General features: G+C 32.5%; 2 protein-coding genes across 4 annotated transcripts in view; one reads left to right on the top strand and one right to left on the bottom strand.

Annotated features, from left to right (window-relative positions):
* Positions 1 to 27,399, top strand: part of trh (PAS domain-containing protein trachealess) — a 395,076-nt gene that overhangs the window by 10,834 nt on the left and 356,843 nt on the right. The window lies entirely within an intron of this gene.
* Positions 22,739 to 26,877, bottom strand: LOC148310336 (alpha1,4-N-acetylgalactosaminyltransferase 1-like). Its single transcript, XM_088258623.1, has 3 exons — positions 26,056 to 26,877; positions 25,101 to 25,225; positions 22,739 to 23,628 (listed from the first exon to the last, which is right to left on the bottom strand). Exons 1-3 carry the CDS (start codon positions 26,808 to 26,810, stop codon positions 23,387 to 23,389), a joined length of 1,122 nt encoding a protein of 373 aa, XP_088114749.1. The 5' UTR covers positions 26,811 to 26,877; the 3' UTR covers positions 22,739 to 23,386.

Genomic DNA, 27,399 nt, shown 5'->3' with positions numbered 1-27,399 from the left:
AGTAAGTTAGTTTATTTATCTTTGCGACAATGATCTAAACAGCCTATTTTTATATATAATTAGTATGTAATGTATTCATAATAGAAGTCGTTTAATATCTCATACAATTTGATTGATGGCTCAACTATTATATCGATTATGACTACTCACAGCGGGCATGTTATTAGATGGATCGTAAACATAGAAATTAACATATAACAAATTAAACACACACATGCGCCCAATGACATACAACCATTTTCCCTTCAACTTTTGATGTAATTGGATTCGAGATGTTTATAGTCGGATAGTGGTCCCGTGGTAAGTGTCGCGGACTCCTGAGTTTCTGGATTCGAACTCACTCTACAACAATTTAATACCTATTTTTAATAATGAGTCACTGAAATTTTATTAATTTATTAATTGTCCGCCTCCGTAGTCTAATGGTCAGCACGGTCGGCTACCATTCTGGAGGTGCAGGGTTTGATTCCTGGGGGGGGTCAAATAAATATAAGTGATTTTTTCACTCTAATATTTATTCTATATTACCCTGGACTTGTACCTGAAGCGGAGGGCTGATCACCTTTCCTTCATGTGTTAACGATCAAGATAACACTGCGTTTATATGTTGCAGTGTCCTATGCACCATTTAGGTGCGGATAAGGGTTTGATTGAATTAATTAAACATAAATTTAAAGGAATAGTATGAAATTAAAGTATTGTTGTAAACAATAAAAACACAAAAATATTTTTCCTAAAAAATAAACAGGTGTTATTTTGGCAAATACCTGTAAAAATAATTAATTACTTTTATTCTCAATTTTTAGTGTGTCAAATTTAGTTTATAATTCTGGGGTTGATTTTAAAAATTTTAAATGAATTTCCAATTGGTCTAGGTGTTTGTGACGTATTTTTCAATTTTAGCCACCAATTATGGGGATATCCGCATAAAAAAATCGAATGTAGCTGGAAATACGAGCAAAGGAAGACCAAGGAAAACTTGGCATTATCGGGTATTTCAAATACTGGAAAGTGATCAGGTCAAGAGTTGAATAATCGGCGGGTATCTATGAATGTTAAAGAGGCGAAGTATGTTGACAATGACAGAGTAGTGTAGAGTTTTATTCTCTCTGCCTACCCTAACGGAGAAGCGGCGTGATAGTTAGCTAATAATTCTCGAAAATATAAATAATAGCATGTTCAAGCGATTCAAACATTATGCCTTACTTGTACCTCGTTTATAAAATAATTCAACTATAATATTTATGAAAATTATGCCGATGTTTATTCTCCCATATGATAATATATTATAATTTATAAAAGATATGAGCGCTTTCATAAATCATACAGGATTTAATAAATTAAATTTTGTTGTGTTTAAAATTTGCTGGCAATTTTTTGTACATAAGTTAACGGAATGGTTGAACAGAACCGAACTTAATACGTGAAATTACATAAATACACATGTCACATGAACATATTAGTATAATTAAAAAGAATACGCATAGATAAGATTATTTACTTCGATCGTAAATGGAGATTTGTGCAGTAGGCGATGAAAAATATTGACATTGAAAAATGGGCGTCGAGTCAAATAGTTTGAGAATCCATGGTTTAAATCAATGTTTCCCAAAATGGGGCGTGCGCCCCACCGGAGAACTTTTATAATATTTTAAGGAGCAATGCGCAAATCTTTAATATGTATATCTTAAATTGTTGTAGACAAATGCATTTTTGAAAAAACGGGCTTTTCGAGAATATAATAGCAAAACCGTTGAACTTTTTAAAATTATTTTTAATATTTAAAAAAAGATCCATTTGTGTTTTTATTATTTACAAAAATACTACAATTTCATACTATTTCTGTGAGCCTAAGCGGCTCATTATTAGAAATAGGTATCAAATTGTGGTGGAGTGAGTTCAAACAAAAAACTCTTGACTCAAGAGTCCGCGACACTTACCACGGGACCACAACCCGACACTAGTGATAGATGACAATACTAGCCTAACTGTCAACGTAATTTTCTTTCGAGTTGTAATATAATATAAACATATTATTTATAAAACGAAAATAAATAACTAACTACCTATCACGAAGCTTCCCCCGTAGGGGTAGGCAGATAGAATAGACCGCCACACCTCGCTGTCTTTGCTAACTTTTTTTCGCCTCTTCCACATTCGTTCCACATATCCAAACCATCTCAACACACCTAACTTTTTTTTGTTGATAAAATAAAAGTTGTATTTTATTAATATTTCTTAATAGTTATTAATCGAAAAGTAAATAAAATAAAAGAAGTATAAATAAAATAAAACAAATGTAAATAGAATAAAAATTATTTTATTTATAGAAATATAAATAAAATAAATGAAACTGAAATACAAATAGTGTATATATTGGATCAAAAAACATTTTTTGCGTTGGAATTTGTTTGGTGAATAAAAATTTGATAAAAAGTTGGATGTGGAAATTTTTGAATCGTTAAAGTGGTGGTACAAAAAAGGTTGAGAAACACTGGTTTGAATGGTCTATTAGTTGGTAGTTGGCTTGTTGACCAAGCTGGAAGTGTGTGAAAGGATATAAGAAGAAAAAAATAAAATAAAAATTGTTGTATTGGTCAATCTGGATCCAAGTCCCCGTCTGTGCTAAGATCGATACAAAATAATACGTCTGTGGTATTTGGCCGGGGTTCAGTAATGATAGCTGGAGGCTCAGCTGTCAAAAAACTGTCCTCCGTCTGTCACAGAAGCCGCTTCATATGTTAGCTCATGTTAAAGTTCCAAGCTACCGCTAAAAAAGGAAATACCAATAAAAACCACAGCCGAAAGGGAATAAATTATCCGGATAGTGAAAAGGGAAACTTGTACTATTTTCGATACAAAATAGTACAAGTTTCAAGCAAACAAAATAATACTTGTACTATTTTCGATCGAATGAAGCAAACAAAATGAAAACTAATATTTTCGACAAGAACAAAGCAAATAAAAGTAAACGTGTACTATTTTCGACTCGAATGAAGGAAACAAAAGGGGTACGTGTACTATTTTCGACACGAATGAAGCGAAAAAAAGGAAAAAGTGTACTATTTTCAACACGAATGAAGTTAACAAAATTAAAACTTGTACTATTTTTGACACGAATGAAGCAGATAAAATGAAAACTTGTACTATTTTTGACAAAAATGAAGCAGATAAAATGAAAACTTGTACTATTTTTGACTCGAATGAAGCAGATAAGATGAAAAATTGTACTATTTTTGACAAGAACGCAGCAAACGTAATAGCTTATACAAATCTAGGCTGGGATTTCATACGGAAGTGAACAATTAAACTTTTACTTCACTTTAAGACCTTAATTTCTAACTCTGAAAACTTCCATCACATTCACTGATCCGGCATAGAAACTCTTAGTTTCCATTCGATCCCATATATGGAAAAACTTTAAAAAATCGGTTTTTGATTAGGAGAGTGTTATATTACCATACAATAAGGTTATTAATGCCTTTTTAAAATAAAAAATATAATATCTAGAAATCCATTGATTTATGAGTTTGAGTGATTTTACACAATGTGAACGATGAATGATAAGGAGAGTGTTATATTAAAGCAACCACAACGTTAATAATGATTTTAAATTGTAAAATACAATATCTCGCAATTTATAAATTGATGAGCGTGAGTGGTATTATTCAATGTGAACGATGAATGAAAAGGAGAGTGTTATAGCACCACAACAAAGTTGATAATCCTTTTTTAAAAATACAAAATATGATATCTCGTAATTTATAAGTTTGAGTGGTATTATACAATGTGAACGATGAATGATAAGGAGAATGTTATACCATCGTACAACAAAGTTAATATTGCTTTATAAATACGAAAAAAACGTAATGTTTCGCATTCTATTAAATTATGACTGCGAATAAACTGAGCTTCTCTCATTATTACACTCGGAGACATAAATGTCACAATATTAACTTAATGCAATCTACATCCGTCTGAAGTAAGCAGCAAGAGCCAGTAACTTGGACTTTAACAAACTAGATTGACGGACATACCTGGAATATGATGAATAAAAATATTATTTATAAAAAACGTAAATTATACGACATTGTCATGAGATCATAAACAACCGTGAAAACGTGTTCTTATCGCAGGAGATGTTTTACTAATTGGTTTGGATAGAAAAATATGATAGAACTGATTGATTTATAATAATGTACGCGAGATCCGCGCTCTTGAATATCTCCCATAAATATGATCTGTTAACATATTCCGACGACATATGTCGGAGCCGCTTTTTCATGCGAAGCCTTGTCGTCAATTTGCTGGTCAGCCTTTTAATCCTGTTATTAAACGATTCCCCGGGATAAGAAATGAGAACCGTCGTCCATTAGTATCTGAGCATGACCAGTGAGCATTGTCCAAATCGCAATTAAATTACACGAGAATACGGAGTAATGCGACCGTTGATCAGTGCGATAGGGTATCGAATAGATCTGGGCTCCTCTCAATGTGGACGCGAACCTTTTTTACATATAAGGGGAACAAATTGATTAAGAATTCGTTCCATTGTATGTAAGGATATCGTCATAAACTTGAAAATTAAATTGCGTCCTTATTATGTCGTAAATAAGGTACGATGCGTCGCGACTGCAGCGTTGTTTTACTGTCTACGTGCATAATTGCACTACTTGCAACAAATGTTAACATTGACATTCAAACATATTTTAATAACATTTTATACTATGCGTATAATATTATATAGAACGGATTAAATTAGTCGAACCACACTGTATGTAAATCTACTTTTATAAAAAGAAAATATTCGTTTAAAAAATCCTATATCTCCTAAATAGTATTTAACTGATTGCCTTGAAATTTTGACAAAATGTTGCTTTAATAGGTTTTTTTAACAGTGTCAGGAAAAAAAGGTTTTTTTTATTTCTTTGAAAAACAGTTTTTTGGACCCAATGGCAGCACCATCTGTTGAACGTAACGGCAACACATTAAATTTAAAATATTGCCTATGGCGGATAGCGTGCTTCTTGACAGCTGCTGTCGTTCAGCATTTTTACTAGTTTGTATTATTGATACATGGATTATTTAAGGTGTAAGCTAATATATTATTAGATTAAAACCAATATTTTTAGCTTTTCCACTTTATTTTTATTTGACCAGCGACCGGGTTTCGTCGTTACCGACATCATCAGACTGGTCTGACCAGTCTGATGATGTCGGTAACGACGAAACCCGGTCGCTGGTCAAATAAAAATAAAGTGGAAAGGCTAAAAATATTGGTTTTAATCTAATAATATATTAAAAATGCAATTCCATCACGAAGTGTCAGTGGATAATATAAATCTATTTAAAAGGTGTAAGCTAATTTGTATTTGTCAGTCTCGTGAGGTCAAACATATCAAATCAGATACAAACATACAATAGCATATGGACAGATATAAGTTCGAATATACGATAGAGCAAAATAATATCATTGAACAGCACGAAGAAGAAGAGGAAGAAGAACAAGCAATGCGTAATTTAATCAGTGTATTCGATCAAAACATTGTTTTCAACTTGTACCGAGGGTATTCCAAAAATGGACAAATCCCGTTTGCGACCATTTTCATTTAAATCGAATGTAATATCGTGTTTATAGTAATAAATGCGAATTTATTATGCATTCTATCCGGCTCAAACAAACGCCGCTCGAATCATTTTCTTCTTCACGTATCTTCTCCAAACAATTATAATTAGGATTACAACTTCTTAAAAGGAAGAATCCAGCATCTTTAGCCTTGTACGTGTGGCTGATAAAATAATATTATATTCCTTTAACTAGCATCTTTTACTAACTTCTTACCAGTTGCATCACTCTGTTCTTTTTTAATTCTTTCATACTGCACCTCATACATTTATGTCAGAGAGTTTCGGATGTTATGTTTATTTATTTATTTTTTTAATTAAAAAGAGAAATATTTGTGTTATTATTATTTGCAAAAATATTTCAATTTCATACTATTTATGTGAGCCTGAGCAGCTCATTATTAGAAAAAGGTATCAAACTGTGGAAGAGTGGGTTCGAACCGAGAAACTCTGACCTAAGAGTCCGCACACTCACCACGGGACCGCAACCCGACACTTTGGTGACTTCTATCGTGGCACATGTTTCGATGCATACAGCATCATTTTTATAGTGTTTGACAATGTTGTAATCAAGGCTATCGGTAAATAAATTTAAGAGATTTTAGATTTTGAACAAACGAATATTTATCGATAAAATTAAGCATTATCGATAAAATTAAGAAAGGTGGGTTGAGATGGTTTGGACATGTGGAGCGTATGAGTGAAGAAAGAACGGTTAAACAAATTTATGAGGCAAATGTAGTTGGAAAAAGAAGCAGAGGACGACCGAGGAAAACTTGGCACAATCAGGTATGTCAAATACTTGAAAGCGGCCGGGTCAGGAGTCGTAATAATCGTCGGGTATGTATGAGGAGATGCATGAATGTAGAAGAGGCAAAGAATGTTTGCAAAGACCGAGTGGTTTGGCGTTCGATTCTCTCTGCCTTCCCCTGCTGGGAAGCGGCGTGATGGTTAGTTAGTTAGTTACTTAGTTTTATATAAAATAGACTACTGTATTTTATCGCAATCTTTGCCCGCGGGTTTTAATGATTTAGATCCAATGTCTAGGTTGTACTATAACGTAAACAACATGAACACAATTTATATATTTCAACTCGTTTCATAATTAAAGGATTCATATAAAAAGCATAAAATGGGAATTCTTTCTTCGATGATTCTCAAGAAAACAACTAATGCAATTAAAACCGGGGAAATAAAATAAAGTCCATTACATCGGACAACAACATGTCCACTTGAATTGTCTGTTTTTGCTGATGGGTACGATCAATTTATATAAGATTGAAACTATAAACTATTAAATAAAAGAACTATAATTTGTTTTAGAAAAGGTTAAAAAAAGTAAATGCAATAGATAACAAAAAGGTGCATTGGGTGAAAATTATTCGTGGTAAAAGAAAAAAAAGTGCATGTAAAATGTTCATGTAATCCGAATACAACATTTTGAGTGTGTCCAAATACTTGTTCACAAAATCTGGATTATCTCCAATTACAGGAGTTATTTTCATATTATTTTTTGATATCTCATCAAAGATGAAGAAGAATATGGAAGTCTGGGCATTTTAATAATAAAAATGAAAATGGTATTTTCTGGCGTTTCTCATGTGTGTGATTATAATCCAGGATTCGGATCTCACATACTAATATAAGAGTTTCTGCTTAATAAAAAGCTTCTTTACATCTCACCAATAGATGTCTCTAGTGAAGTTCTAGTGATTCATGAACAAGGTTTCTAAATTGGTTCATATATATAGAACTTCCAAGAATTTGAGTAGTGTGGTTGTCAATAATGGGTAGAATTGGTGAATGTTACACGTGTGTAAAGTGATCACTTAAACCAGCCTATGACGGTCGTAAGCCCCGTAAATGCCCAGACTTCCATATTCTTCTTCATCTTTGATGAGATGTCAAAAAATAATATGAACTATTATTTGTTTTAGAAAAGGTTAAAAAAAGTAAATGCAATAGATAACAAAAAGGTGCATTGGGTGAAAATTATTCGTAGTAAAAGAAAAAAAAGTGCATGCAAAATGTTCATGTAATCCGAATACTGTATTTGTTAATTTTTTGACAATATAGGACTATACAACCAAAATTATTGTTGTAATTTTACATAACAACCTATACCAGGGGTTCCCAAAGTGTGCGCCGTGAGTCGATCCTCTATCATTATCCGAAACCACAAATATTCTCTTTTTTTTTGTTCTCTGTTCCAATTCTGAGTTTTTATAAATATGATATAACTCAAATTATATTGTCGATGTTTTAATTTTTGTGCCCAGCTACTATTATTGTAGGTATATATTTCTTTCTACTAAATTATATACACGGTCTTTCATTAAATACTTCCTATCTTTAAAATATAATGTAACAAAGTGTGTGTAAGATATATACAATTTTTTTATTAATTTGAAAGGCCCATCAATGGTGATATTTATGAAGTAAAACATTGTTCAAAGGTTCACCGCTGCTTCTATGGGTGGCGCTCTACTTATTTATTTATTCCATATAGCTCACTAAAGTAGAGCGCCATGACAAATTAGTAAACTTGTAAGTGCGCCGCGGGCTGAACAAGATTGGGAACCCCTGATCTCTACTAAATATATTAAATTATTAAACACGAAGACTGACGTCATAAAAAAAAAGTACATCATTTAGAAGTCACAAATTTGGGTCCTCTTCAAAGTATTCACCTCTCTGACGCACACACTTATTCCAACGGTGTTTTCACTTTTAGAAACAGTCTTGGAACCCTCCCTTTTTGATATCTTTCAAATATGTCTTCATATTTTCCTTAATTTTTGAAAACGTCACAAGTCTTCTTCCTTGCAAAAGTCTTTTGAGTTTGGGGAACAAGAATAAGTCAAAAAGAGCGAGATCAGGTGATTAGGGTGGGTCGGAAGAACAGTGATCGAGTGTTTGGTTAGAAACTCCGAAAAAAGTAAAGAGTTCTGAAACCTGTATGGGCTGGAGCGTTGAGCGTTTTCATCAGCTTTGTATTACTGTGATTTGTATTAATTAACTGAATTAATATTAAAACTGAGTAATAATAAACTAATCATAAATTATTTACATATTTTATCAGACACTGGATTATTCACCCTACAGATATCAATACTATAGAGGTCATATGACAGAAGATGGATTTATAAATCAATGCGATATGGATGTTCAATAATGGCGGAATGGTGAACGTTACACAAAAAGTATAAAGTCATCATTTTAACCAGCCAAATGCCAGGTTATTAAAACCTGGGATACTCTTCCATCTTCTTTTGTATAAAAAAAGATAAACATTTCATTCCAAGTTGAGGCACCTATAAAAATAAACTATTTTTTTTTGTTTTATCCAAAGCATATTTGTGGCATGGTAACATAACACTCCCCTTATCAATCATCGTTCACTTTGTGTATTGCACTTTTAAAATGGTATTACGCAAAGTGAACGATGAATGATAAGGAGAATGCTAAACTTGTAACCCCTTATCCGCACCCAATGGTGCAAAAGGCACTGCATCGAATTGATGCAGTGTTATCCTGATCGTTACTTAAATGAAGGCAACGTGATCACTCCTGCGCTTCAAGGAACAGTCCAGGGTAATATTAAATAAATATAAGAGTGAAAAATCACTAATATTTATTTTCACCCCCCCCTGGGAATCGAACCCGGAACCTCCAGCACGGTAGCTGAACACTAAGCATTACACCACGGAGGCGGACAAAACTTAAACATAAACTTAGTTAACATTATCTCAGCGAGTGTTTTCACTCTTAAATTACATGAAATTATAGTAACTTTAAACATAAAGAGTTTATCCACTCACGAGTAGACAAAGGCTATGAAACTTAAAAAGTTGAAGCCTGAGTAGGGTCATGATAAACGGTGTTGCATAAGCCGTAGCTAGATTTTAGAGTCACTTGGAGGTTAGGTAATTAAAAAAAAAACATTATCTTACATACCGAAGCCGGGGGAGACGATTGACGCTTCCTTCCTTCCTCATTCATCATCATCATTCATCATATCAGTATGTGGCATACCCGCTTATTATTCTTTATTTTTACACAAGATGGCGTCATTGTTGTTGGCAAACAGCACACGCAGTGTCATTCCAATTAGCCGGTGACAAAGATCCACCGATGCCTCTTCCCCTAAGCGCTCGCTCACAGATCCGCTGGTAGCAGGCGACTGGGCGTAAAAAGGCGCATAACTTAAGCGCGACTTGCAACAGAGTATCATAGAAATAAAGCAACTTTTTCGTGTGGTGTCGTATGCGCTTTTGAATCTCATATCACTCTAACGAGATTAATTCAGCATTATTTATTTGACCATTACGCGCTGATCAGGACATATGACATTCGTTATTGAACTTTATACAGGATGTGGTAAAAAGTATGTACAAATGTGACTTTACAATAGCAAAATGCAAAACCAAACTATTTCAATAGAATTTCAAATATTTGGGAAGCAAATTGTATTTCAATGACCATCCTGCAGATATAAAAAAATAAGATGCAAAAATTCCAAAAAATGCCTTTTAAACAAGTTAATTATAGTTACAAAGAAAATTATAAACATTTTAAATACATATTTTCTGTAACTATATTAAATATTATTATTATATATATTTTTTTATCTATCTCAATTTAGCAAAATAGAACCTCGTTGATTGTGCCTCAGAGGACTCGTATATATGATATATCCAAATTACACTAGCTTGTACGAGTATTGGTATGCAACCTCGAGTGCTTTAACCATTTCTAATTTTAATTTTCCGATACATTATTCATTCTCCATTTACTTTCCTATTAAACATTTACATATTTAATCTCTTTACTGTATGATCCTACATTGATGTCATATTTTTCATATGTAATATATTCCGAACTAAGAATTGATAACCTTGCATTCATATAATTAATCGAACACTCATCGATAGGACGAGGTGCCCTATGCACCATTTGGGTAAGAACAGGGTCATTGAAGAAAATAGATAAATCCGACGAGGAAAATAATTACTATACATAATAATTGTGTATAAAAAAACTTGATATTTTACAACATAAAATACTCAATATATTTAAGTAATGAAATCAAAAACCTTTTTTTAAAATCTACTGAGTTGTAAGTTTTATTTGTAAAAAACTTTTTTTAAAGTCGTGATAATTGTTTCACTGCATTAAGGCATTATCAAACTACTGTCCCTACTAATGCCCTAACAAAGTGAAATAATTTTCATTTTATTAGGGCATTAGTAGGAACAGTAGTTTGATTATGCCTTGATGAAGCGAAACAATTATCACGATTTAAAAGAATGGTAAATACAACTTTTGTAAGGATAAAAAAGGATTTAAGACTTAGGTCATTTTTTTCATTTGTATACTTGTTATGGTTTGAATCGATCAAAAGCATTTATAATTTTTTTAAACCTTTTTTTTTCTCAGATAAGTCTAAAATTTTAGTGCTATTATTTCCGATACACCCAGTATAATTGTCTATAATAATTTCTCTTTACTACCATTTATGGACTATTGTTCTCCGAACAGGCTTTTTATATTTTCTGCCATGTTCCTTTTTGCTAAGGCGCGCATTTTATTCTAATAACAATCAAGGATGCCTTCAGTATAAAGAATGCCTATTATTGGATAAATGTATAGTATAAACATTAAAGGTTACTGCAAAAAATGGATACTGCATTAAGATGATCATACATTATGATATGTTGGAAATCGCATTTTTGTAGGTCGAAATATTTATACGAAAAATAATAATCATGACCGCATCCACCTTTTTTAATACTTTTTTTTAGGTTTTACTATATAAATACCGCTTTTTCTTAGAATCTATTGTGACACGTGTTTCAATGCGTTCCGCATCATTTTTAAATCCCATACAATGTTGGAAAATAATTCGGAATGCATCGAAGCACGTATCGCAACAGATTTTAAGAAACGGTGGTATTTGCCAAGTAAAACATGAATTAAAAATGGATATATTTTACCACAAAATGACTGCCGTATAAATTTACAAAGTAATATTTTTATTCATAATATCCTGTATAACTTAATAACTAACCATCATGCCGTTTCCCCGAAGGGGTAGGGAGAAAAATTGAACGCCACTTCTTCTCATACATCTGATGACCACTTAACCAAGCATATGGCGGTCGTAAGTCCTGTAAATGCCCGGACTTCAATTTTGTCCTTCATCTTAGTTGAGATGCCAAAAAAATAGCGTACCTAACTGAAATCGAAGGGATTCAAATACTAAAACGCTAGTTTTTGACCTTTCAGTTTCATTTTTTAAGCAGATTTATGCGAAATTAATATTATTATTATTATTTTATTAATATTATAATTATTATTATTATTATTTATTCAACATTACCCTGGACTGGTACCTGAAGCGGAAGGCTGATCCCCTTTCTTTCATGTGTAAACGATCAAGATAACACTGCGTTTATATGACGCAGTGCCCTATGCACCATTGGGTGCGATAAGGGTTTTTTTTTTTTCAATTTTCAATTTTATTAATCCACAAATTTTAATTTAAGTTTTACCTAGTAAATACCACTATTTCTTAAAATCTACTGTGACACGAGTTTCGATGCATCAGAATGCAGGATGCAGGCATCATTACGCTTATTCCAAATTTTAGAGTTGTGTCCTTGGGACGTTGAAGGTTGAAGAGATATGAGCTGGTGCTTATTTTTATTTATTTATTTAATTTTTATTTCTTATCAGTGGGAACATGAACAACAGGGAGGAGTCTTTAGTCATTGTCATATTGTTAATCATGGGTTTATTATTATTCATATTTTTATGAATTTCTATTGTTTGAAAATGTTGCAGTTTATGGCTTTTCGAATTAATTATTTTTAGGATTTCTACGTTATTGTGGTAAGTAAAACTAAAATTAAAAATGGATACATTTTTAAGCATTATCGATAAAATTATGAAAGGTGTGTTGAGATGGTTTGGACACGTGGAGCGTATGAGTGAAGAAAGAACGGTTAAACAAATTTATGAGGCGAATGTAGTTGGAAAAAGAAGCAGAGGACGACCGAGGAAAACTTGGCACAATCAGGTATGTCAAATACTTGAAAGCGGCCGGGTCAGGAGTCACAATAATCGTCGGGTAGGTATGTGGAGATGCATGAATGTAGAAGAGGCAAAGAATGTTTGCAAAGACAGAGTGGTTTGGCGTTCGATTCTACCACTGCGGGGAAGCGGCGTGATCGTAAGTTAGTTAGTTAGTTAGATTTTACCACAGATTGACTGTCGAATCAATGAATGAAGTCCACAAATTCTAAGAAGCAGAACGTTGGTTTGAGCGATAAATCTTGCGAAATAGCGAACTAGTGGCAGACGCCATCTGGAAGTCATGTGTCGAAGGAATCAGCACCGAGTAATTGTCCATTGATAGCTTTAGGTGACCCGGGAGTCATAAACAAGAACAGGTCTGGTACAGGTCGGGATATGGAAGTCTGAAGTATGCTTTGATTGCGGGCGGTGGAATAAATTCGACGGGCTCGGAATTCACTGAGTTCTTTGAGATCCGATGCTTGTTGATTGCCTCTGACCAGTACTGGCTGGATACTGACTATATTGACTATTGCATTATGCGTCTCTGTTTTTTTTTTAAAATTTATTTTCCATATAATTACCAGACATATTAAACGAATAAAATAGATAATATTTCAATTTTATTAATTTATCAGACATTGGTCACTCCTTTCAACAAAGTCATATATCAAAAAACTTGATTTTTCAGGATATCGTTTTTAACGTTTGAAAATATAATAAAATGTATTAAAAATAACTATCAAACCACTTTAAATCTTTGTTCATAAAAGGAAAGGAGAATTTTCTTAGGATTTTTTAAAAAGTATTAAATATCATTCACAATATTTTCGGCATCCAAGTTTTTATTTACAAATTATGAATTTTGTTCACATATCGCTCACTCCTTTCAACAACGTCAAATATCAAAAAACTTGATTTTTTAGGAGATAGTTTTAAAAGTGTAAGGATATAATGAAATATTTTAAAAATAAATATCAAGCCCTTTTAAGATCTTTTTAGGTAAAACCTGAATGTTTTTCTCCATTTGAAAAATATTTAATATATTTAAAAAAAAATAATTATACGATACCTTTTCTTCAAAATGCAAAAACAACACTTTCTGCCATGCAGCAGGTAAATATTAAGTTAAAAATATGCCGCTTTTGCTAGGATATAGTAAATTTTTAGGGCATTCCGAAAACATAACCGAAGCACAACTGAAAACTTTCGATTTTTGTTAAATGACGTTGTTGAAAGGAGTGAGCGACATATCTACTTAAAACATATCTTACTAAATACGCCGAACCTCTCCAAAAAAGAGACTAAGCTTGTGCTTGGAGAGGGACTTACACTCTATGTTTATTGTTTATACTTAATTGATGAAATAATTTTTTTTTCCTTTGTATTATTTTCAGAATTTTTTAAAAATAATATTTTAATTTATAGAGTATATGTATTACGGAAAACCATTTATACGTTATTTTCTATTTATTTATTTAAATAATAAAATTAATTAAAAAATACATTGATGTAAATTATGTTATCGTCTCACTATAAGTATTATGAAAATTTTCGTAGTTATCTTTTAATTCATTGATATTTAAAATATTGAGAACTTTGAAATGAAAAATGTGTTTTTTTTATTTTTTGATTTTGGGATCAAAATGATAGTTATCTTAATTCTTAGGTAATTTGATATTTTGTTGAAAAAAAATAATCCAAAGGCATTAAATGGTTGAATATAAATTACAGAAAAAAAACTAATAGGTACATACTCTATTAAATAAATAAAAAAGTAAAGCTATTTTGTCGAAGATAAATACTCTGTTAATACTACTATCAAGTTTTTTTAAAAGTATAATATTTTTAAATACGTTTTACTATACACCAATAAACTTTGTTTCAGTAAAAAGAGTAATCGTAGCCTATTTTAATGCTAGGTAGCATAACGCCTAAAAAGCTTGAGTTAATCTACGTCTTTGAAACGTAGTTTTAGACAACAAAAGGTTTTCTTTGTGGATCTAACACTTCTTATAGCTTAATTTTCTTCTTTGGCGAGTGCTAGTATGCCTTTAATTATACGCGTGTCAGTTCAATTTGGGAACAGTTACATGTCTATGTATCTTGAAATATCTAATAATATCGTATTTTATAGAATTTTACGGGTATTTAGAAGGCGATAAAAAGTGTTTAATAAGACCGATTTTTTTCGTTTATTAACGGCCGTAGTCAATTTGTACATAATATATTACATGTTTTATACTTCATGATAAAATAATGTTTTTTTTTCTTTTTAAGTATATTATTGTTTCAAATACAAATCCTAACTAGAATCAACATACGAAAAACAAAGAATTATGCATTAGCCTGAAATGTTGTAATTATTGTTGCATAAGAGTAACTGAGAATTTAAACTGAGATATACTTACATATTTACAGGAATTTTAAAATATTTTTTAGTAATTGAGAATTTAGTTTTTTTATTTATTTAACCACTCGTAAAATTGCAAAGAACATGTTTATGTAGATATATATTTAAAAGTGGTCAGGTCCCAAGTTGGAATCGGCAGGTGCGTATGTGGAGTATGTACACGAATGTGGAAGAGGAGAATAATGTTTGCAAAGCAGAGTGGTATGGCGTTCTATTCTCTCTGCCCACCCCTGCGAGAAAGCGTTATAAATGTTACGTTGTAAACACACTCAAAATGTTGTAAATTTCACGTTTCGTCGTCTAAAGCTTCTTCGTGGATTACGTCCCTGAATTAGCGTCAATTTCCTTGTATACAAGTGTGCAGAGCACATTGTGCATTGCATTGTGGATAGAGGTACCTAGTCCCCACTCTCCGGCGTTTCCACGCATGGGCCACGGAGCGATCAACGTCTCTTTATCAGCGCTATCAGTGGACATCTCCCGAGATGACCCGCTGACAATGTAAAGATAATTCCAGCCGTAAGACCAATCCAATTGTACCTCGTTAAACGGCAGTTTGTACCGCGGGAGGAATGTTAATTCGCCTTTTCAGCAGCCGCGGACTTTGCGCGGTGCAATTTCTCAACCCACAATGGACTATCGGGTCTATTCTGCTAATAAAACAAATAAAACAACAACGAAAAATCAGAAAAGTTATTAAAAAATATATATATATATATATATATATATATAATACTCTCCTTATCGTTCATCGTTCACTTTGTGTAATACCACTTAAAAACACTTCATGACAACCGGGTTCCGAATTATGGTAAATCTTATACATAGTTAAAAATATAATATATATCACAGTTAAACTACTGCTACTACTACTACTACCATCACGCCGTTTCCCCGCAGGGGTAGGTAGAGAGGATGGAACGCCACTCTCTTCTGTCCTGACATACACTCCTCGCCTCCTTCACATGCATACATCTAGTCATACATGCCCTCCGATTACGCAGATTTTTGACACCGCCAGATTTTATTCAAAACGTGATATATCTTCAAGTGTGGCATTTATGAGATTTAATTCATTATACTAATTTCTTGGTGGAAATGCATCAAACATAGTAAAACAACCCATTTTTCACTTTTATTTTATAAGCCTTGACCTTTAAGTGACCTTTTTTCATCGCTACTCACATCATGAGACTAGTCTGATGATGTCGGTAACGGCGCAATCCGGTTACTTATGAAATAAATTTAAAGTAGATAAAACTATGTAGATGTTGTTTAATTATATTAAAGTGTTTAAATAAGGTATATTAAATTAAATTAATATTTTTAAATTAACGCTATTCCAAGAGCTATGCTGCAGCGAGTGATTGAAAACATTAGTGCCAGGCTAAATGAGTGTGAATAAGTGGATGGTGCGCACTTACAAACGGTTATTTATGATAAATATTTTTTTTCAAGTAATTATAATATATTTGAACGGTTTTGGTGTTTTAATTTGATGTTTCAAAAACGAAAAACAATCTGAAACACCCTTTATATCAGTGCTCCCGACAGATAAGATGTTCTATTTATTGTTTCGGCATTAACTTTGTGGTAAGACATGTTACAATGATTAAAGAAAACACTTTGTTTTTTACCACTTGAGTTTATTATAGACTACATGTTTCAGAAGTTAAACTTCCATCATTCAGGTCTGTATAATAACTAAAATATAAAATATAAAATTGTTCTATAAATAAGGAGAGGGGAAAGTAAGGGGAAGGGGCTAGTCAAGGAACGGAGTTTGAAAACAAAGGAAAAATGGAAAGCAATGGCGAGGAATTTTGAAAAAATATATTATTTAGTAAATTATTATTAGAATTCAGGTTTTTTTGTATTTCAAAATTTTCAAGATAATTCATAATTTGGCCTTTATATGGAACAAGGTGTAATAATTTTAATTTATGAGAGTGAAATGAGTGATTAGTATCTATAATATGATTTGCAAATTCCGAAAAATAATTACTAACAAGACCGCTATGATAATATAATTTTATATTTTATATTTTAGTTATTATACAGACCTGAATGATGGAAGTTTAACTTCTGAAACATGTAGTCTATAATAAAACTCAAGTGGTAAAAAACGAAGTGTTTTCTTTAATCATTGATAAGATGTTCGTCGTAAATTTTACAAATGTCCTGTAATCTAACGGTATTAAAATAAAATAACGTAAAAACATTAGGTATTTTTGAAGAGTAGGCCATACGAATTGCAAACTGTACGTGTTGTTGTGGATTTGATTGTTGAACAGTTTGATGACGCTCAATACTGGATTCAGTTTTATTAGATTTGCTCACCTATTATAATGGACATGCAAGTGTTGCTTATCCTCACAAAAAGCGTGGATAGGAAGTTTAAAGGTAGAGAAGTATAGTTTGAAAATGTATTTATTTCGTAGGCGAAAAAACTTCAACATATTTGAACCACAGATATCGCTCTAGTGGCGTAGGAAACATATTTTCTTTTGAAGCATAAATATAACTTCCGAAGTTTGAGTAGTGTGGTTGTCAACCATGGAAATAAGCCAATGACAGGTCGGAGGTCCTCTAAACGCTCAGACTTTCATATTTTTCATCATCTGTGTTTGAGGTATATTTTTTTGTTGATATAAGTGAAACAAATTTAGAATTTGTAAAACGAAATTGGAATCTATAAAAATATTGTGATATTTAAAACTTAATTTTTATTTATTTATTAGTTGCCTAAGACAATTCTCTTGCCTTTTATGAACAAGAATTTATAGCATTCAGTTTATATATTTTAAAAATGAATGTATATATTAAATACAGTGTAGTGGCTAGCGCCAGTAAAATACAGTGTAATACAGTAAAATACAGTGGTAAATGCAGTGTAGTGGTCCGCCTCCATAGTGTAGTGGTTAGCGCGCTAGGCTACCATGCTGGAGGTCCTGGACTCGATTCCCAAGAGGGTCAAAATAAATATTACTGATTTTTCAGTCTAAAATTTATTTAATATGACCCTGGACTGGTACCTGAAGCGTAAGGCTGATCACCTTTCCTTCGTGTATTTAACGATCAAGATAACACTGCTTCTATACGATGCAGTGCCCTATGCACCATTGGGGTGCGGATAAGGGTTAAAAGAAGATAGTCAATAATAAATTAATGAGGTTGATCCCTAAAACAGTACAATAGATAAAATACAATGCAAAAGATACAATTGATTCAATATCTTATATCAATCAAGATTTGTCACATAGTTCTTTATTTGTCTTATTCGTCTTGTCACATTTTCTAAATAAGACACCACTAAATCTGATAAATCTTTATGCCCTATTGCCTCATAAATTTTTGCCAACTGCAAACCTTCTTTCTCACATTTTGTTTCCAATTAAATTGGATTTTTTACTATGGACACTACTTGTGTAAACCGGTTGTAAAACGTACAGTATTGTCTTGCCTTGTCGCATAGTAATTACAAGTCTATGTGGGATTATGTGCATAGCCTAGGCTGGCTATTTCGTCTCCAGTGATTGGGTAGGTATCTAGGAAGTCGTGGGAACAATGAGCCTGACCCGCGTCGTCATCCCACGGACAATTATTGTGGTCAGCAGATAATTCCAGTCTCCAGAGATGCTGATTAGATGACCTCCGGCTAAGAAAACTGAGATAACGCACTTTGCTGATTGCTGGAGTACACACTGCTTGGAACATTCCACCAAATCAATGAAACTACTCATGAAAATGACATGGAAAACCAGGGGAACGAACTTGATAAAATATCGAAATCATTTAGTACACAACCATGATACACGATTGACACACAACGAAGGTTTGATAGTCCCAAGAATTAACAAGAAATATGGGAGTCGAACACTGCAATATATCGTTCCGAACATTTTCAATTTGTTGCCGACGGATGTTAGAGGTCAAAATAAAATATGGAACAAAGACAAAATAAAGGAATGGGTAAATGATCAAGAGTTAATTTTATGAAATTTGTAAAACGTTAATATTCTTAATTTTTTCTCTTTTTTGTGTGTATATTAGGTTAAAATCGTTAAAAATAAAAAAAAATGTATTAAATAAGAACTCCACCGATAAGACACAAGGTGGCTTGGTGGGGTCTCTGCAAAAAAAAGTTCTAAATATGTATAATATGTGATTTAAATAAATGTATACAAATAAAAAAAAGTCGATATAATGCATTTCTAATATATTATTAGATTAAAACTAATATTTTTAGCTTTTCCACTTTATTTTTATTTGACCAGCGACCGGGTTTCGTCGTTACCGACATCATCAGACTGGTGGGAGGCTATACAAATTGTTATGTTATATATAAAACAAGGCAGGAGTTGATAACCATGATTTGATATCATCAAATTTGATATATCAAATCATGGTTATCGACTCCTCCCTTGTTTTATATACAACATAACAATTTGTATAGCCTCCCACTAGTCTGATGATGTCGGTAACGGCGAAACCCGGTCGCTGGTCAAATAAAAATAAAGTGGAAAAGCTAAAAATATTGGTTTTAATCTAATAATATGTTAAAAATGCTATTCCATCACGAAGTGTCAGTGGATAATATAAATCTATAATGCATTTCTTCTTCCTTTTAAACAATTTCAACAAAACATCAAATATATATGAATGAAATACTTCAGTAAACTCCCTAAAAAAATACAAAAATAATGAAGTTGTCAAAATACCTAATAAAAAATTATTGCCCATTACATGTAGATTTTACAAAAAAAGAAAAGAAAAAGACTATGATACCATTCATCAAATAAAACAATAACCCTTGAGTGTAAGTCCCTCTCCAAGTACAAGAGCTCAGTCTCTTTTTGGAAAGACACAGCGAAACTAAAATATTTTTTATATTATATGTATATTTTTATTATTTACAAAAATACTTAAATTTCATACTATTTTTGTGAGTCAAGCGGCTCATTATTTGAAATACATAGGTATCAAATTATGGTAGAGTGGGTCGGAACCGAGAAACTCTGCCTCAAGAGTCCGCGACTCTGACCACGGGACCACAACCCGACTTTATTTGAAAAAGGGGCATATCGCTCACTCCTTTCAAGAACGTCATAAATCAAAAAACTCGAATTTTCAGGAGAACGTTTTTTTATGTTTAAAAATATAATACAATGTATTAAAAATAAATATCAAGCCACTTATTGAACTTTTTACTGTGCAACAGACCTTTTAAGGTAAAACTTGAATGTTTTTTCTCCATTTGGAAAAACTTGGTATATTTAAAAAAAATATTAAACAATGCCTTTTCTTCAAAATGCAAAAACAATACTTTCTGCCCTGGAGCGGGTAAATATTAAGTTAAAAATATGCCGCTTTTGGTGGGATATAGAACATTTTCTGGGCATTCCAAAATCATGCACAACTGAAAACTGACGATTTTTTATTCATGACCTTCTTGAAAGAAGTGAGCGATATGTTAATTTTGTTTACCGCAAAAAATGGAAAAATATAAATACTAGCATCAATTGATGCACTGTTAAATTTACAATGACCATAGACAAATCAGATTGTCCAACGAGTAACAATTGAACTTTGAATTTTGACGCTGACAGGAAGGAGGAAATAAATTGTAAATAAACACTTAAAAAAATCATTTCAATTTGTTGCTTTTAAGTGCGGTTGCATCAAGATAAACCGACAGAACATTTTAATTCATTAGTTTACAGTAAACACATCGAACATCTATACACAAGGCATGGAATATGGTACATTGATACAGCATCACCGCAAAGGTAACGGTCCAAACCGCAAGATCTTTTCATATAATGAAATCACAAATTGCCCTCAGTAATTGAATTTGCTGTATCATTTGTGCATTTCTGAATAAGCGCACGTACAGAGAACAAAATACTGTAATCGTTACAAATAAAGGAATGCTTAAAATTGTACTCTTCTTTATCGAATCAAGTTTTATCTTATGGAGATATATGCTCGCATCGTCTTTAAAAGTTCTACACAACATTAATATGTTATCGTCAAAGATATTTTTTTGAAGGGGTATAGATAAGTGGCCTTTGTTATTTTTCATTTAGATATAATGTTTCTTTAGAAATTGTTTATCAGACATTGGATTATTCACCCTACAGATGATATATTAATATTTATTATAGGTATCTCAACTTGAAACAAAGCATCTATCATTTTTGACATCTCAACATAGATGAAGAAGAATATAAAAGTCCGGGTGTTTACGGGGCTTACGATCGGCCATATCTATGTATATATTCATACATGTGTAATCATGAGATTGAATAATAAATGTAGGAGTTTCGAAAATTTTAGTAGTGCGGTTGTCAATCATGGGTAGAATTGGTGTATGTTACACGTGTGTAAAGTGATCACTTAAACCAAGCTTATAACGGTCGTAAGCCTAGTAAATTCCCAGACTTCCATATTCTTCTTCATATATTTTTTTGTTGAAACTTAAAAAAAAAAAATTCAATATGTACATCAAAAGTCCGCTGACGTATTTTAGATTCCTCGTAGCGCGTAATATTCGACCTAGAGACCCATTAAATTTGAGGTCAATGTTGCTTTCTTAATAATTGTGACCTCTCATCTGACCTTTGGACGCTGAGAGGTAAATTGAAATCGTAAAGTGCGTTCCTCTAACTCTTAAGACAAAATGCTGGGATGAAGAACTGTGGGCATAATTGCAGTTATGACCTGTTATTTTTATACGTGTTGATTGTACGTCTTATCACCTTACTTTGTGATTGGCCGTTGATCTTTATGGTCATTAACACGTCATACAATATAACGCAGGACCGAGTCCTTCATTCACTTAAGCATTCTCACTGTACACTTCAAAAATTTTTCGGCATGATTCGCTGCGTTTTTACCTTTTTTATAGTAAAAAAAGCATCACATTGCGAATTTCTTCAGATATTTCACTCATTTTCAAATCAATATACGTTTTTACACAATAACGAATTAGAAAACTAATGAAACAAAAAATTTAGCCTAAAATGTCACCTTTCAAGCATATATTCTTTTAAAACTATCGGATGAGTATTGCTCGATATATGGGCATCAACACAATCTAGTGGCAAAAAACCGCGAAGACTTTTTAAATCGCTCACTCCTTTCAAGAACGTCTTAAATCAAAAATCGACAATTTTCAGTTGTGCATGTTTTCAGAATGCCCAGAAAATGTTCTATATACCAGCAAAAGAGGCATATTTTTAACTTAATATTTACCCGCTACAAGGCAGAAAGTGTTGTTTTTGCATTTTGAAGAAAAGGTATTTTTTAATAATTTTTTTAAATATACTAAATATTTTTTAAATGGAGAAAAAACCTTCAGGTTTTACCTAAAAGGTTCTGTTGCACAGTAAAAAGTTCAGTTAGTGGCTTGATATTAATTTTTTATACATTGTATTGTATTTTTAAACTTTAAAAACGTTCTCCTGAAAAATAAAGTATTTTGATTTATGACGTTCTTGAAAGGAGTGAGCGATATGACCTATTATATAAATAAATATGTTTTTCAAAACATGTCCAAAATATATGACTTATAAATATCTTATAAAAGATGAAGTAGAATAAATGCATTCGGATCTTTCAGACGAATGTACGTCAAATTAATAAATGAAAAATGTTCAAATAGTTAAATATGGAAAGAATGCAATGAAGGCTCAGAATAGGATTATCGATAAAATTAAGAAAAGCGTGTTGACATGGTTTGGGAATGTGGAACGAATGAGTGTAGAAAAAAACAGGAAAACAAAATAAGGCGTGTTGTGCGGCGTTCTATTCTCTCTGCCTACCGCTGCGGGGAATCTGCATGATGGTTAGTTATATCGGATTATTTTATTCACAACGTTTTGGATATGTACGAATACTCGTTCACAAATCTGGGTTTCTTCACATAAGAGACATTTTTACATTTTATATTTAGTTATTTTTATATAACATTTATTTACTCAAACGGTTAGCTAGTTTTTATTGCAAAAAGAAATAAATACTAAGTAATGTCGAGTTTATACGGTTAATTATATTAAAAATACACAAAATTTTAATTTATTACATTATTTATCATTAGATCAGTAAACCCACTCCTGGATGTATTTTGCAACAGTTCGCCGGTGTTATACTGGATTTCAGATTTGGTGTTTCTTGACTGGCTGTTTTTAGGCGCCCAATGGTGCAAAGGGCACTGTCAAGAAAGCCACAAAGTATGCAAGACCTGTTAATGTACCCACTGAAAGCGTTTTAAAACGTGTCTCCACTTTCACGATACACATTTGGACAATTTGTTGACGCGATTACCGCGTAAGCTGTTTGCGTGTTATTTTTGTATATTATTCTATTGCGGCTTATCGAATTCCACACATGGATTGTGTACGAGTCCTTTATCATAGCCGGTACTTGTTCTGTAGTGTTGTCATCAAAAAGGAGTTTCCATTTGTTAAACAGAATCGGGTAAAATATCTCTCTCGGATAAACCTGAAAACCTGTAAAGATATTTTAAAATTATTATTCACAAATGATTGTGAAATTAGATAAAGGTTCAACTCAATAAATAAAATGAAAAACAAATAAACAATAGTCATCAAAAAGGAGTTTCCATTTATTATACAGGATCGGATAAAAAATCTCTCTCGGATAAACCTGAAAACCTGTAAAGATATTTAAATTTTATTATTCACAAAAGATTGTGAATTAAGAAGAAGATTCAACTCAATAAAAAAAATTAAAAACAAATAAAAAATAGTCATCAAAAAGGAGTTTCCATTTATTATACAGAATCGGGTAAAATGTCTCTCTCGGATAAATCTAAAAAACCTGTAAAGATATTGAAATTTTATTATTCACAAATGATTGTGAAATTAGAAAAGGGTTCAACTAAAGAAACAAAATGAAAAACAAGTAAAAAATATTGAAGCAAACATCACGCCGCTTCAACACAAGGGTATGCAAAGAGAATAGAATGCCACACTACTCAGTCTTTGCAAAAAAATTCACCTCGTCCGTATTCTTGCATCAACTCATACACATCCGGCGATTATTACGACTCTTGACCTGATTACTTTCAAGTATTTGAAATATTTGATCATGCCATGTTTTCAACAGTCTTCCTCTACATCTTTTTCCAATAACATTTATCTCTTTATTTTTTTACCGTTCTTTTCTTTACTTATTAATCAGTGCATTAAAATAATTTAATATATGTATTTATCGAAGGTATCAATGTTTGTAATGATTGGTGGTCAGTCTCCATCCGACTCTATCTTCCGCTCGACTCTTCAACTCGCTGTACCTGCTACAGCGCATCTGGGAGATAATTTGGTCCATGTAGGTTAAGCTGGTTATCCTCTGTATTTTGTGCCTTCGCACATGTTTTTTGCAATCGTAAGGAGTAGCCCAGGGTGTCTTATAATATAGCCTATCCATATGGCTCGCTGTTGCGCTACTTTATTTTATTTAGAAAGCATCTAGACTCTCCAGCTCTGCTTAATACCTCGTTGTTCCCTACATGTTCCGACCAATGAATCCCCGACATGCGCCTGTAGCACCACATCACAAACGCCTCCTGCCGACTGCGTTCTGCTTGCCCGAAAGTCCAATATATTGAAATATATTTCTTTTAAACGATTTGTCGGTGACTCGCATTCTCTATTTTATAATGAGAGATCAATATTAATAACATAGGGTGATCATAATTCACCTCCACCTCCGTAGCGCAGTGGTCAGCGCGTTTGGCTACCGTGCTGGAGGTCCCGGGTTCGATTCCCAGCGGGGTCAAAATAAATATTGCTGATTTTCACTCTCATGTTTATTTAATATCACCCAGGACTGGAACGAGAAGCGCAGAGCTAATCACCTTGCCTTCTTGCAATTAACGATCAAGATAACACTGCGTCGCTACGTTGCAGTGCCCCATGCACCATTGGGTGTGGATAAGGGTTAGATCATTATTACCCACCTTTACAATATTCTCGTGTCATTAGTTCAGTTACTCTCACTTGACAAGTCTTCTGCATTATTCTTGTTATTACTCTGGGACCATTGTAAGCCCATTTCTGGGGAGAGTAACGAGCATTCAGTTCCCTAAAAAAATCATGTAACTGCGTATTAGGCACTGAAATGTGTATTTGAAACTAACTGTTCCAGCCACAAGCTGCTAGGACTCAATTTCGGGTTCAGGTTAAATGGAAACGAAAGAAAATAGAAAGCATATCGTAGTTATAAAGGAGAAAGTGACCAAGTGTATTTTTTACAAAAACGTGATCATTGACTATTTGATATCTTACTAGCTTAATATTGCCCTTCAAAAAATCCCAAAGGATTTTCAAATTGGAAGGATAATATATTGACTTGTTAAAAATTACTAATTGCATTGCTGTTTATTTTCTTGCCAAGGAAAAGTGACTTAAATGGCCCTCCTGAACATTTTACGTTTTGTTAGTTGGTTACTTTCTCCTGTACGATATTTTTCTGTTTAATTTCACAATTGAAGTAATAAAAATATTCAAAATCTATGAAATTTAATGCAATCGATAACATTGAAAATGTCTAGTAACAGCATCTGTCAAAAAGCACACTATCCGCCATGAGCAGTGTTTAGTATTGCTTGTGTTGCTGTGATGTTCGACAGATGGCGCTGCCATTGCGGTTAATAAGGTATTTTATTAAATTAACCTCTCTGTTATATTTTTATTTATGAATGCACAGGCGTACTCAAATGATATGTTATGTCAAATTTTCAAAGCAATCGGTGAATAATTTAAGGAGATATAAGATTTTAAACAAACGAATATTTACATTTTTTATATATGTAGAACACAGGTCCAACTAGATCATAAATTTGATGTCTGCCAATTGTGATTAAAGCCGCGATTAAAAAATATGGAATACTATGTTTATTATTAAAATCTTACCTTAGACAGCTTTCGGCGAGTTGGTGACCTGAGCCATTCCGATCAAAATTTAAAACGGCGTTATTGATAGAAATACGCGATTCAGCTCCGCCGAAATTAGGTTTCAGACCTTCCAGTGATTTCAAAACCACCATATCCAAGTCTAGATATGTCCCACCAAACTTCCACAAAGTCAGTAATCTCAAAACGTCGCTGGTGTGCTCCACCAAGTATGAAGAGTTCTTCAAAATACCACTCTTGAACCATTTCTTCAAGGGAGTCCCATGGAAGTAGTTGTTCATATTAATTGTTCTAATGAAAATATTTGTGTAATTTTGTAATTCCTTTATCATTCTGCAGTTTGCGGTTGTACAAGATTCTTCTGGATAGAACAATGGTACAAAAAACAGCACATATATTCTCGATTTTGGGTTTAGTCTCGCTGCAGACTCTATTGCACACGCTTGCCTAGGCTTAATTGACAAAACCAATCGTTTGATTTTCGGTTTAGATGTTTCTAGAAAGAAAATAGAACTTTCATTACCCGGTAACGTGTTGACATCATCATATAGATCGGGAATTTTAACACAAAATTCGCTTGCTGTAAAGTACGTTTCATATCGTTTGTCTTGAAAGCGTATTGGAGTATTCCGATTTCTATTGAAAGCGTTTAGATAGTAATTCAATGGTAATAATACTAAAAATATCCCAAATACTATAACAATTTTTATCGACGTAAAGTTCAAAATTCTGTCCAAATCACCTATTACCGACATTTTTAATTTCTTAAATATTTTCTAAGATTGTATTCATACTACCGTGTGACAGTTATTATATTAGAAACAATAACATCTTAATGTATGTACAAATTCTTTATTCAAAATGTTTTATTTTAAATAATAATAATAATGGGTACCTACCTGCTTTTGATAAAAAATATATTTGAAAATTTTATATATTATATAAATGATACATTATGAATACCTCTAGGCGGTGCGGTGGATGCAATACTAGGTCAATCAAATTTTGTTTACAACATAACATTTTAAAATTTAAGTAAGAAAATAACAAAATAAAAATACAGTAAAAAAAAACAGGTTAATCAACAATACCTACCGGAGAGACGATGTAAAAATATCAGCTCAGTTTATAGTGGTATTTAGAAAGTATAAATTAAATTCAAAATGGTACGACATTACGACAAAGTAAATGCCTAAACAATTAAAGAAATTATAAATAATTACTCTGTGTGCCAGAGGTTCTATTTTAAGTTTACGTGGAACTATAGCATCAGTATTCTTTTTCCTAGCTCCATCTCAAATTATTGTCTTTGTAGACTGTGGGGTCAGCTCTCTTCATCCTCAG

The sequence above is a fragment of the Brachycentrus maculatus genome, unplaced genomic scaffold, assembly GCF_059751285.1.
Source record: "Brachycentrus maculatus isolate JH-2025_06_01 unplaced genomic scaffold, ASM5975128v1 h1tg000099l, whole genome shotgun sequence".
Taxonomy (NCBI): Eukaryota; Metazoa; Arthropoda; class Insecta; order Trichoptera; family Brachycentridae; genus Brachycentrus; species Brachycentrus maculatus.
This window is presented reverse-complemented; position numbering and strand designations above follow the sequence as displayed.

Bases quoted from the DNA above. Each gene is read 5' to 3' on its own strand.
- LOC148310336 (XM_088258623.1), bottom strand. From the start codon at position 26,810: ATGTCGGTAATAGGTGATTTGGACAGAATTTTGAACTTTACGTCGATA. The intron at 25,226-26,055 runs GTAAGATTTTAA...TGATTTTTTTAG, and splicing joins CTCGCCGAAAGCTGTCTAAG to GGAACTGAATGCTCGTTACT. The intron at 23,629-25,100 runs GTGGGTAATAAT...ATATCTTTACAG, and splicing joins GACACGAGAATATTGTAAAG to GTTTTCAGGTTTATCCGAGA.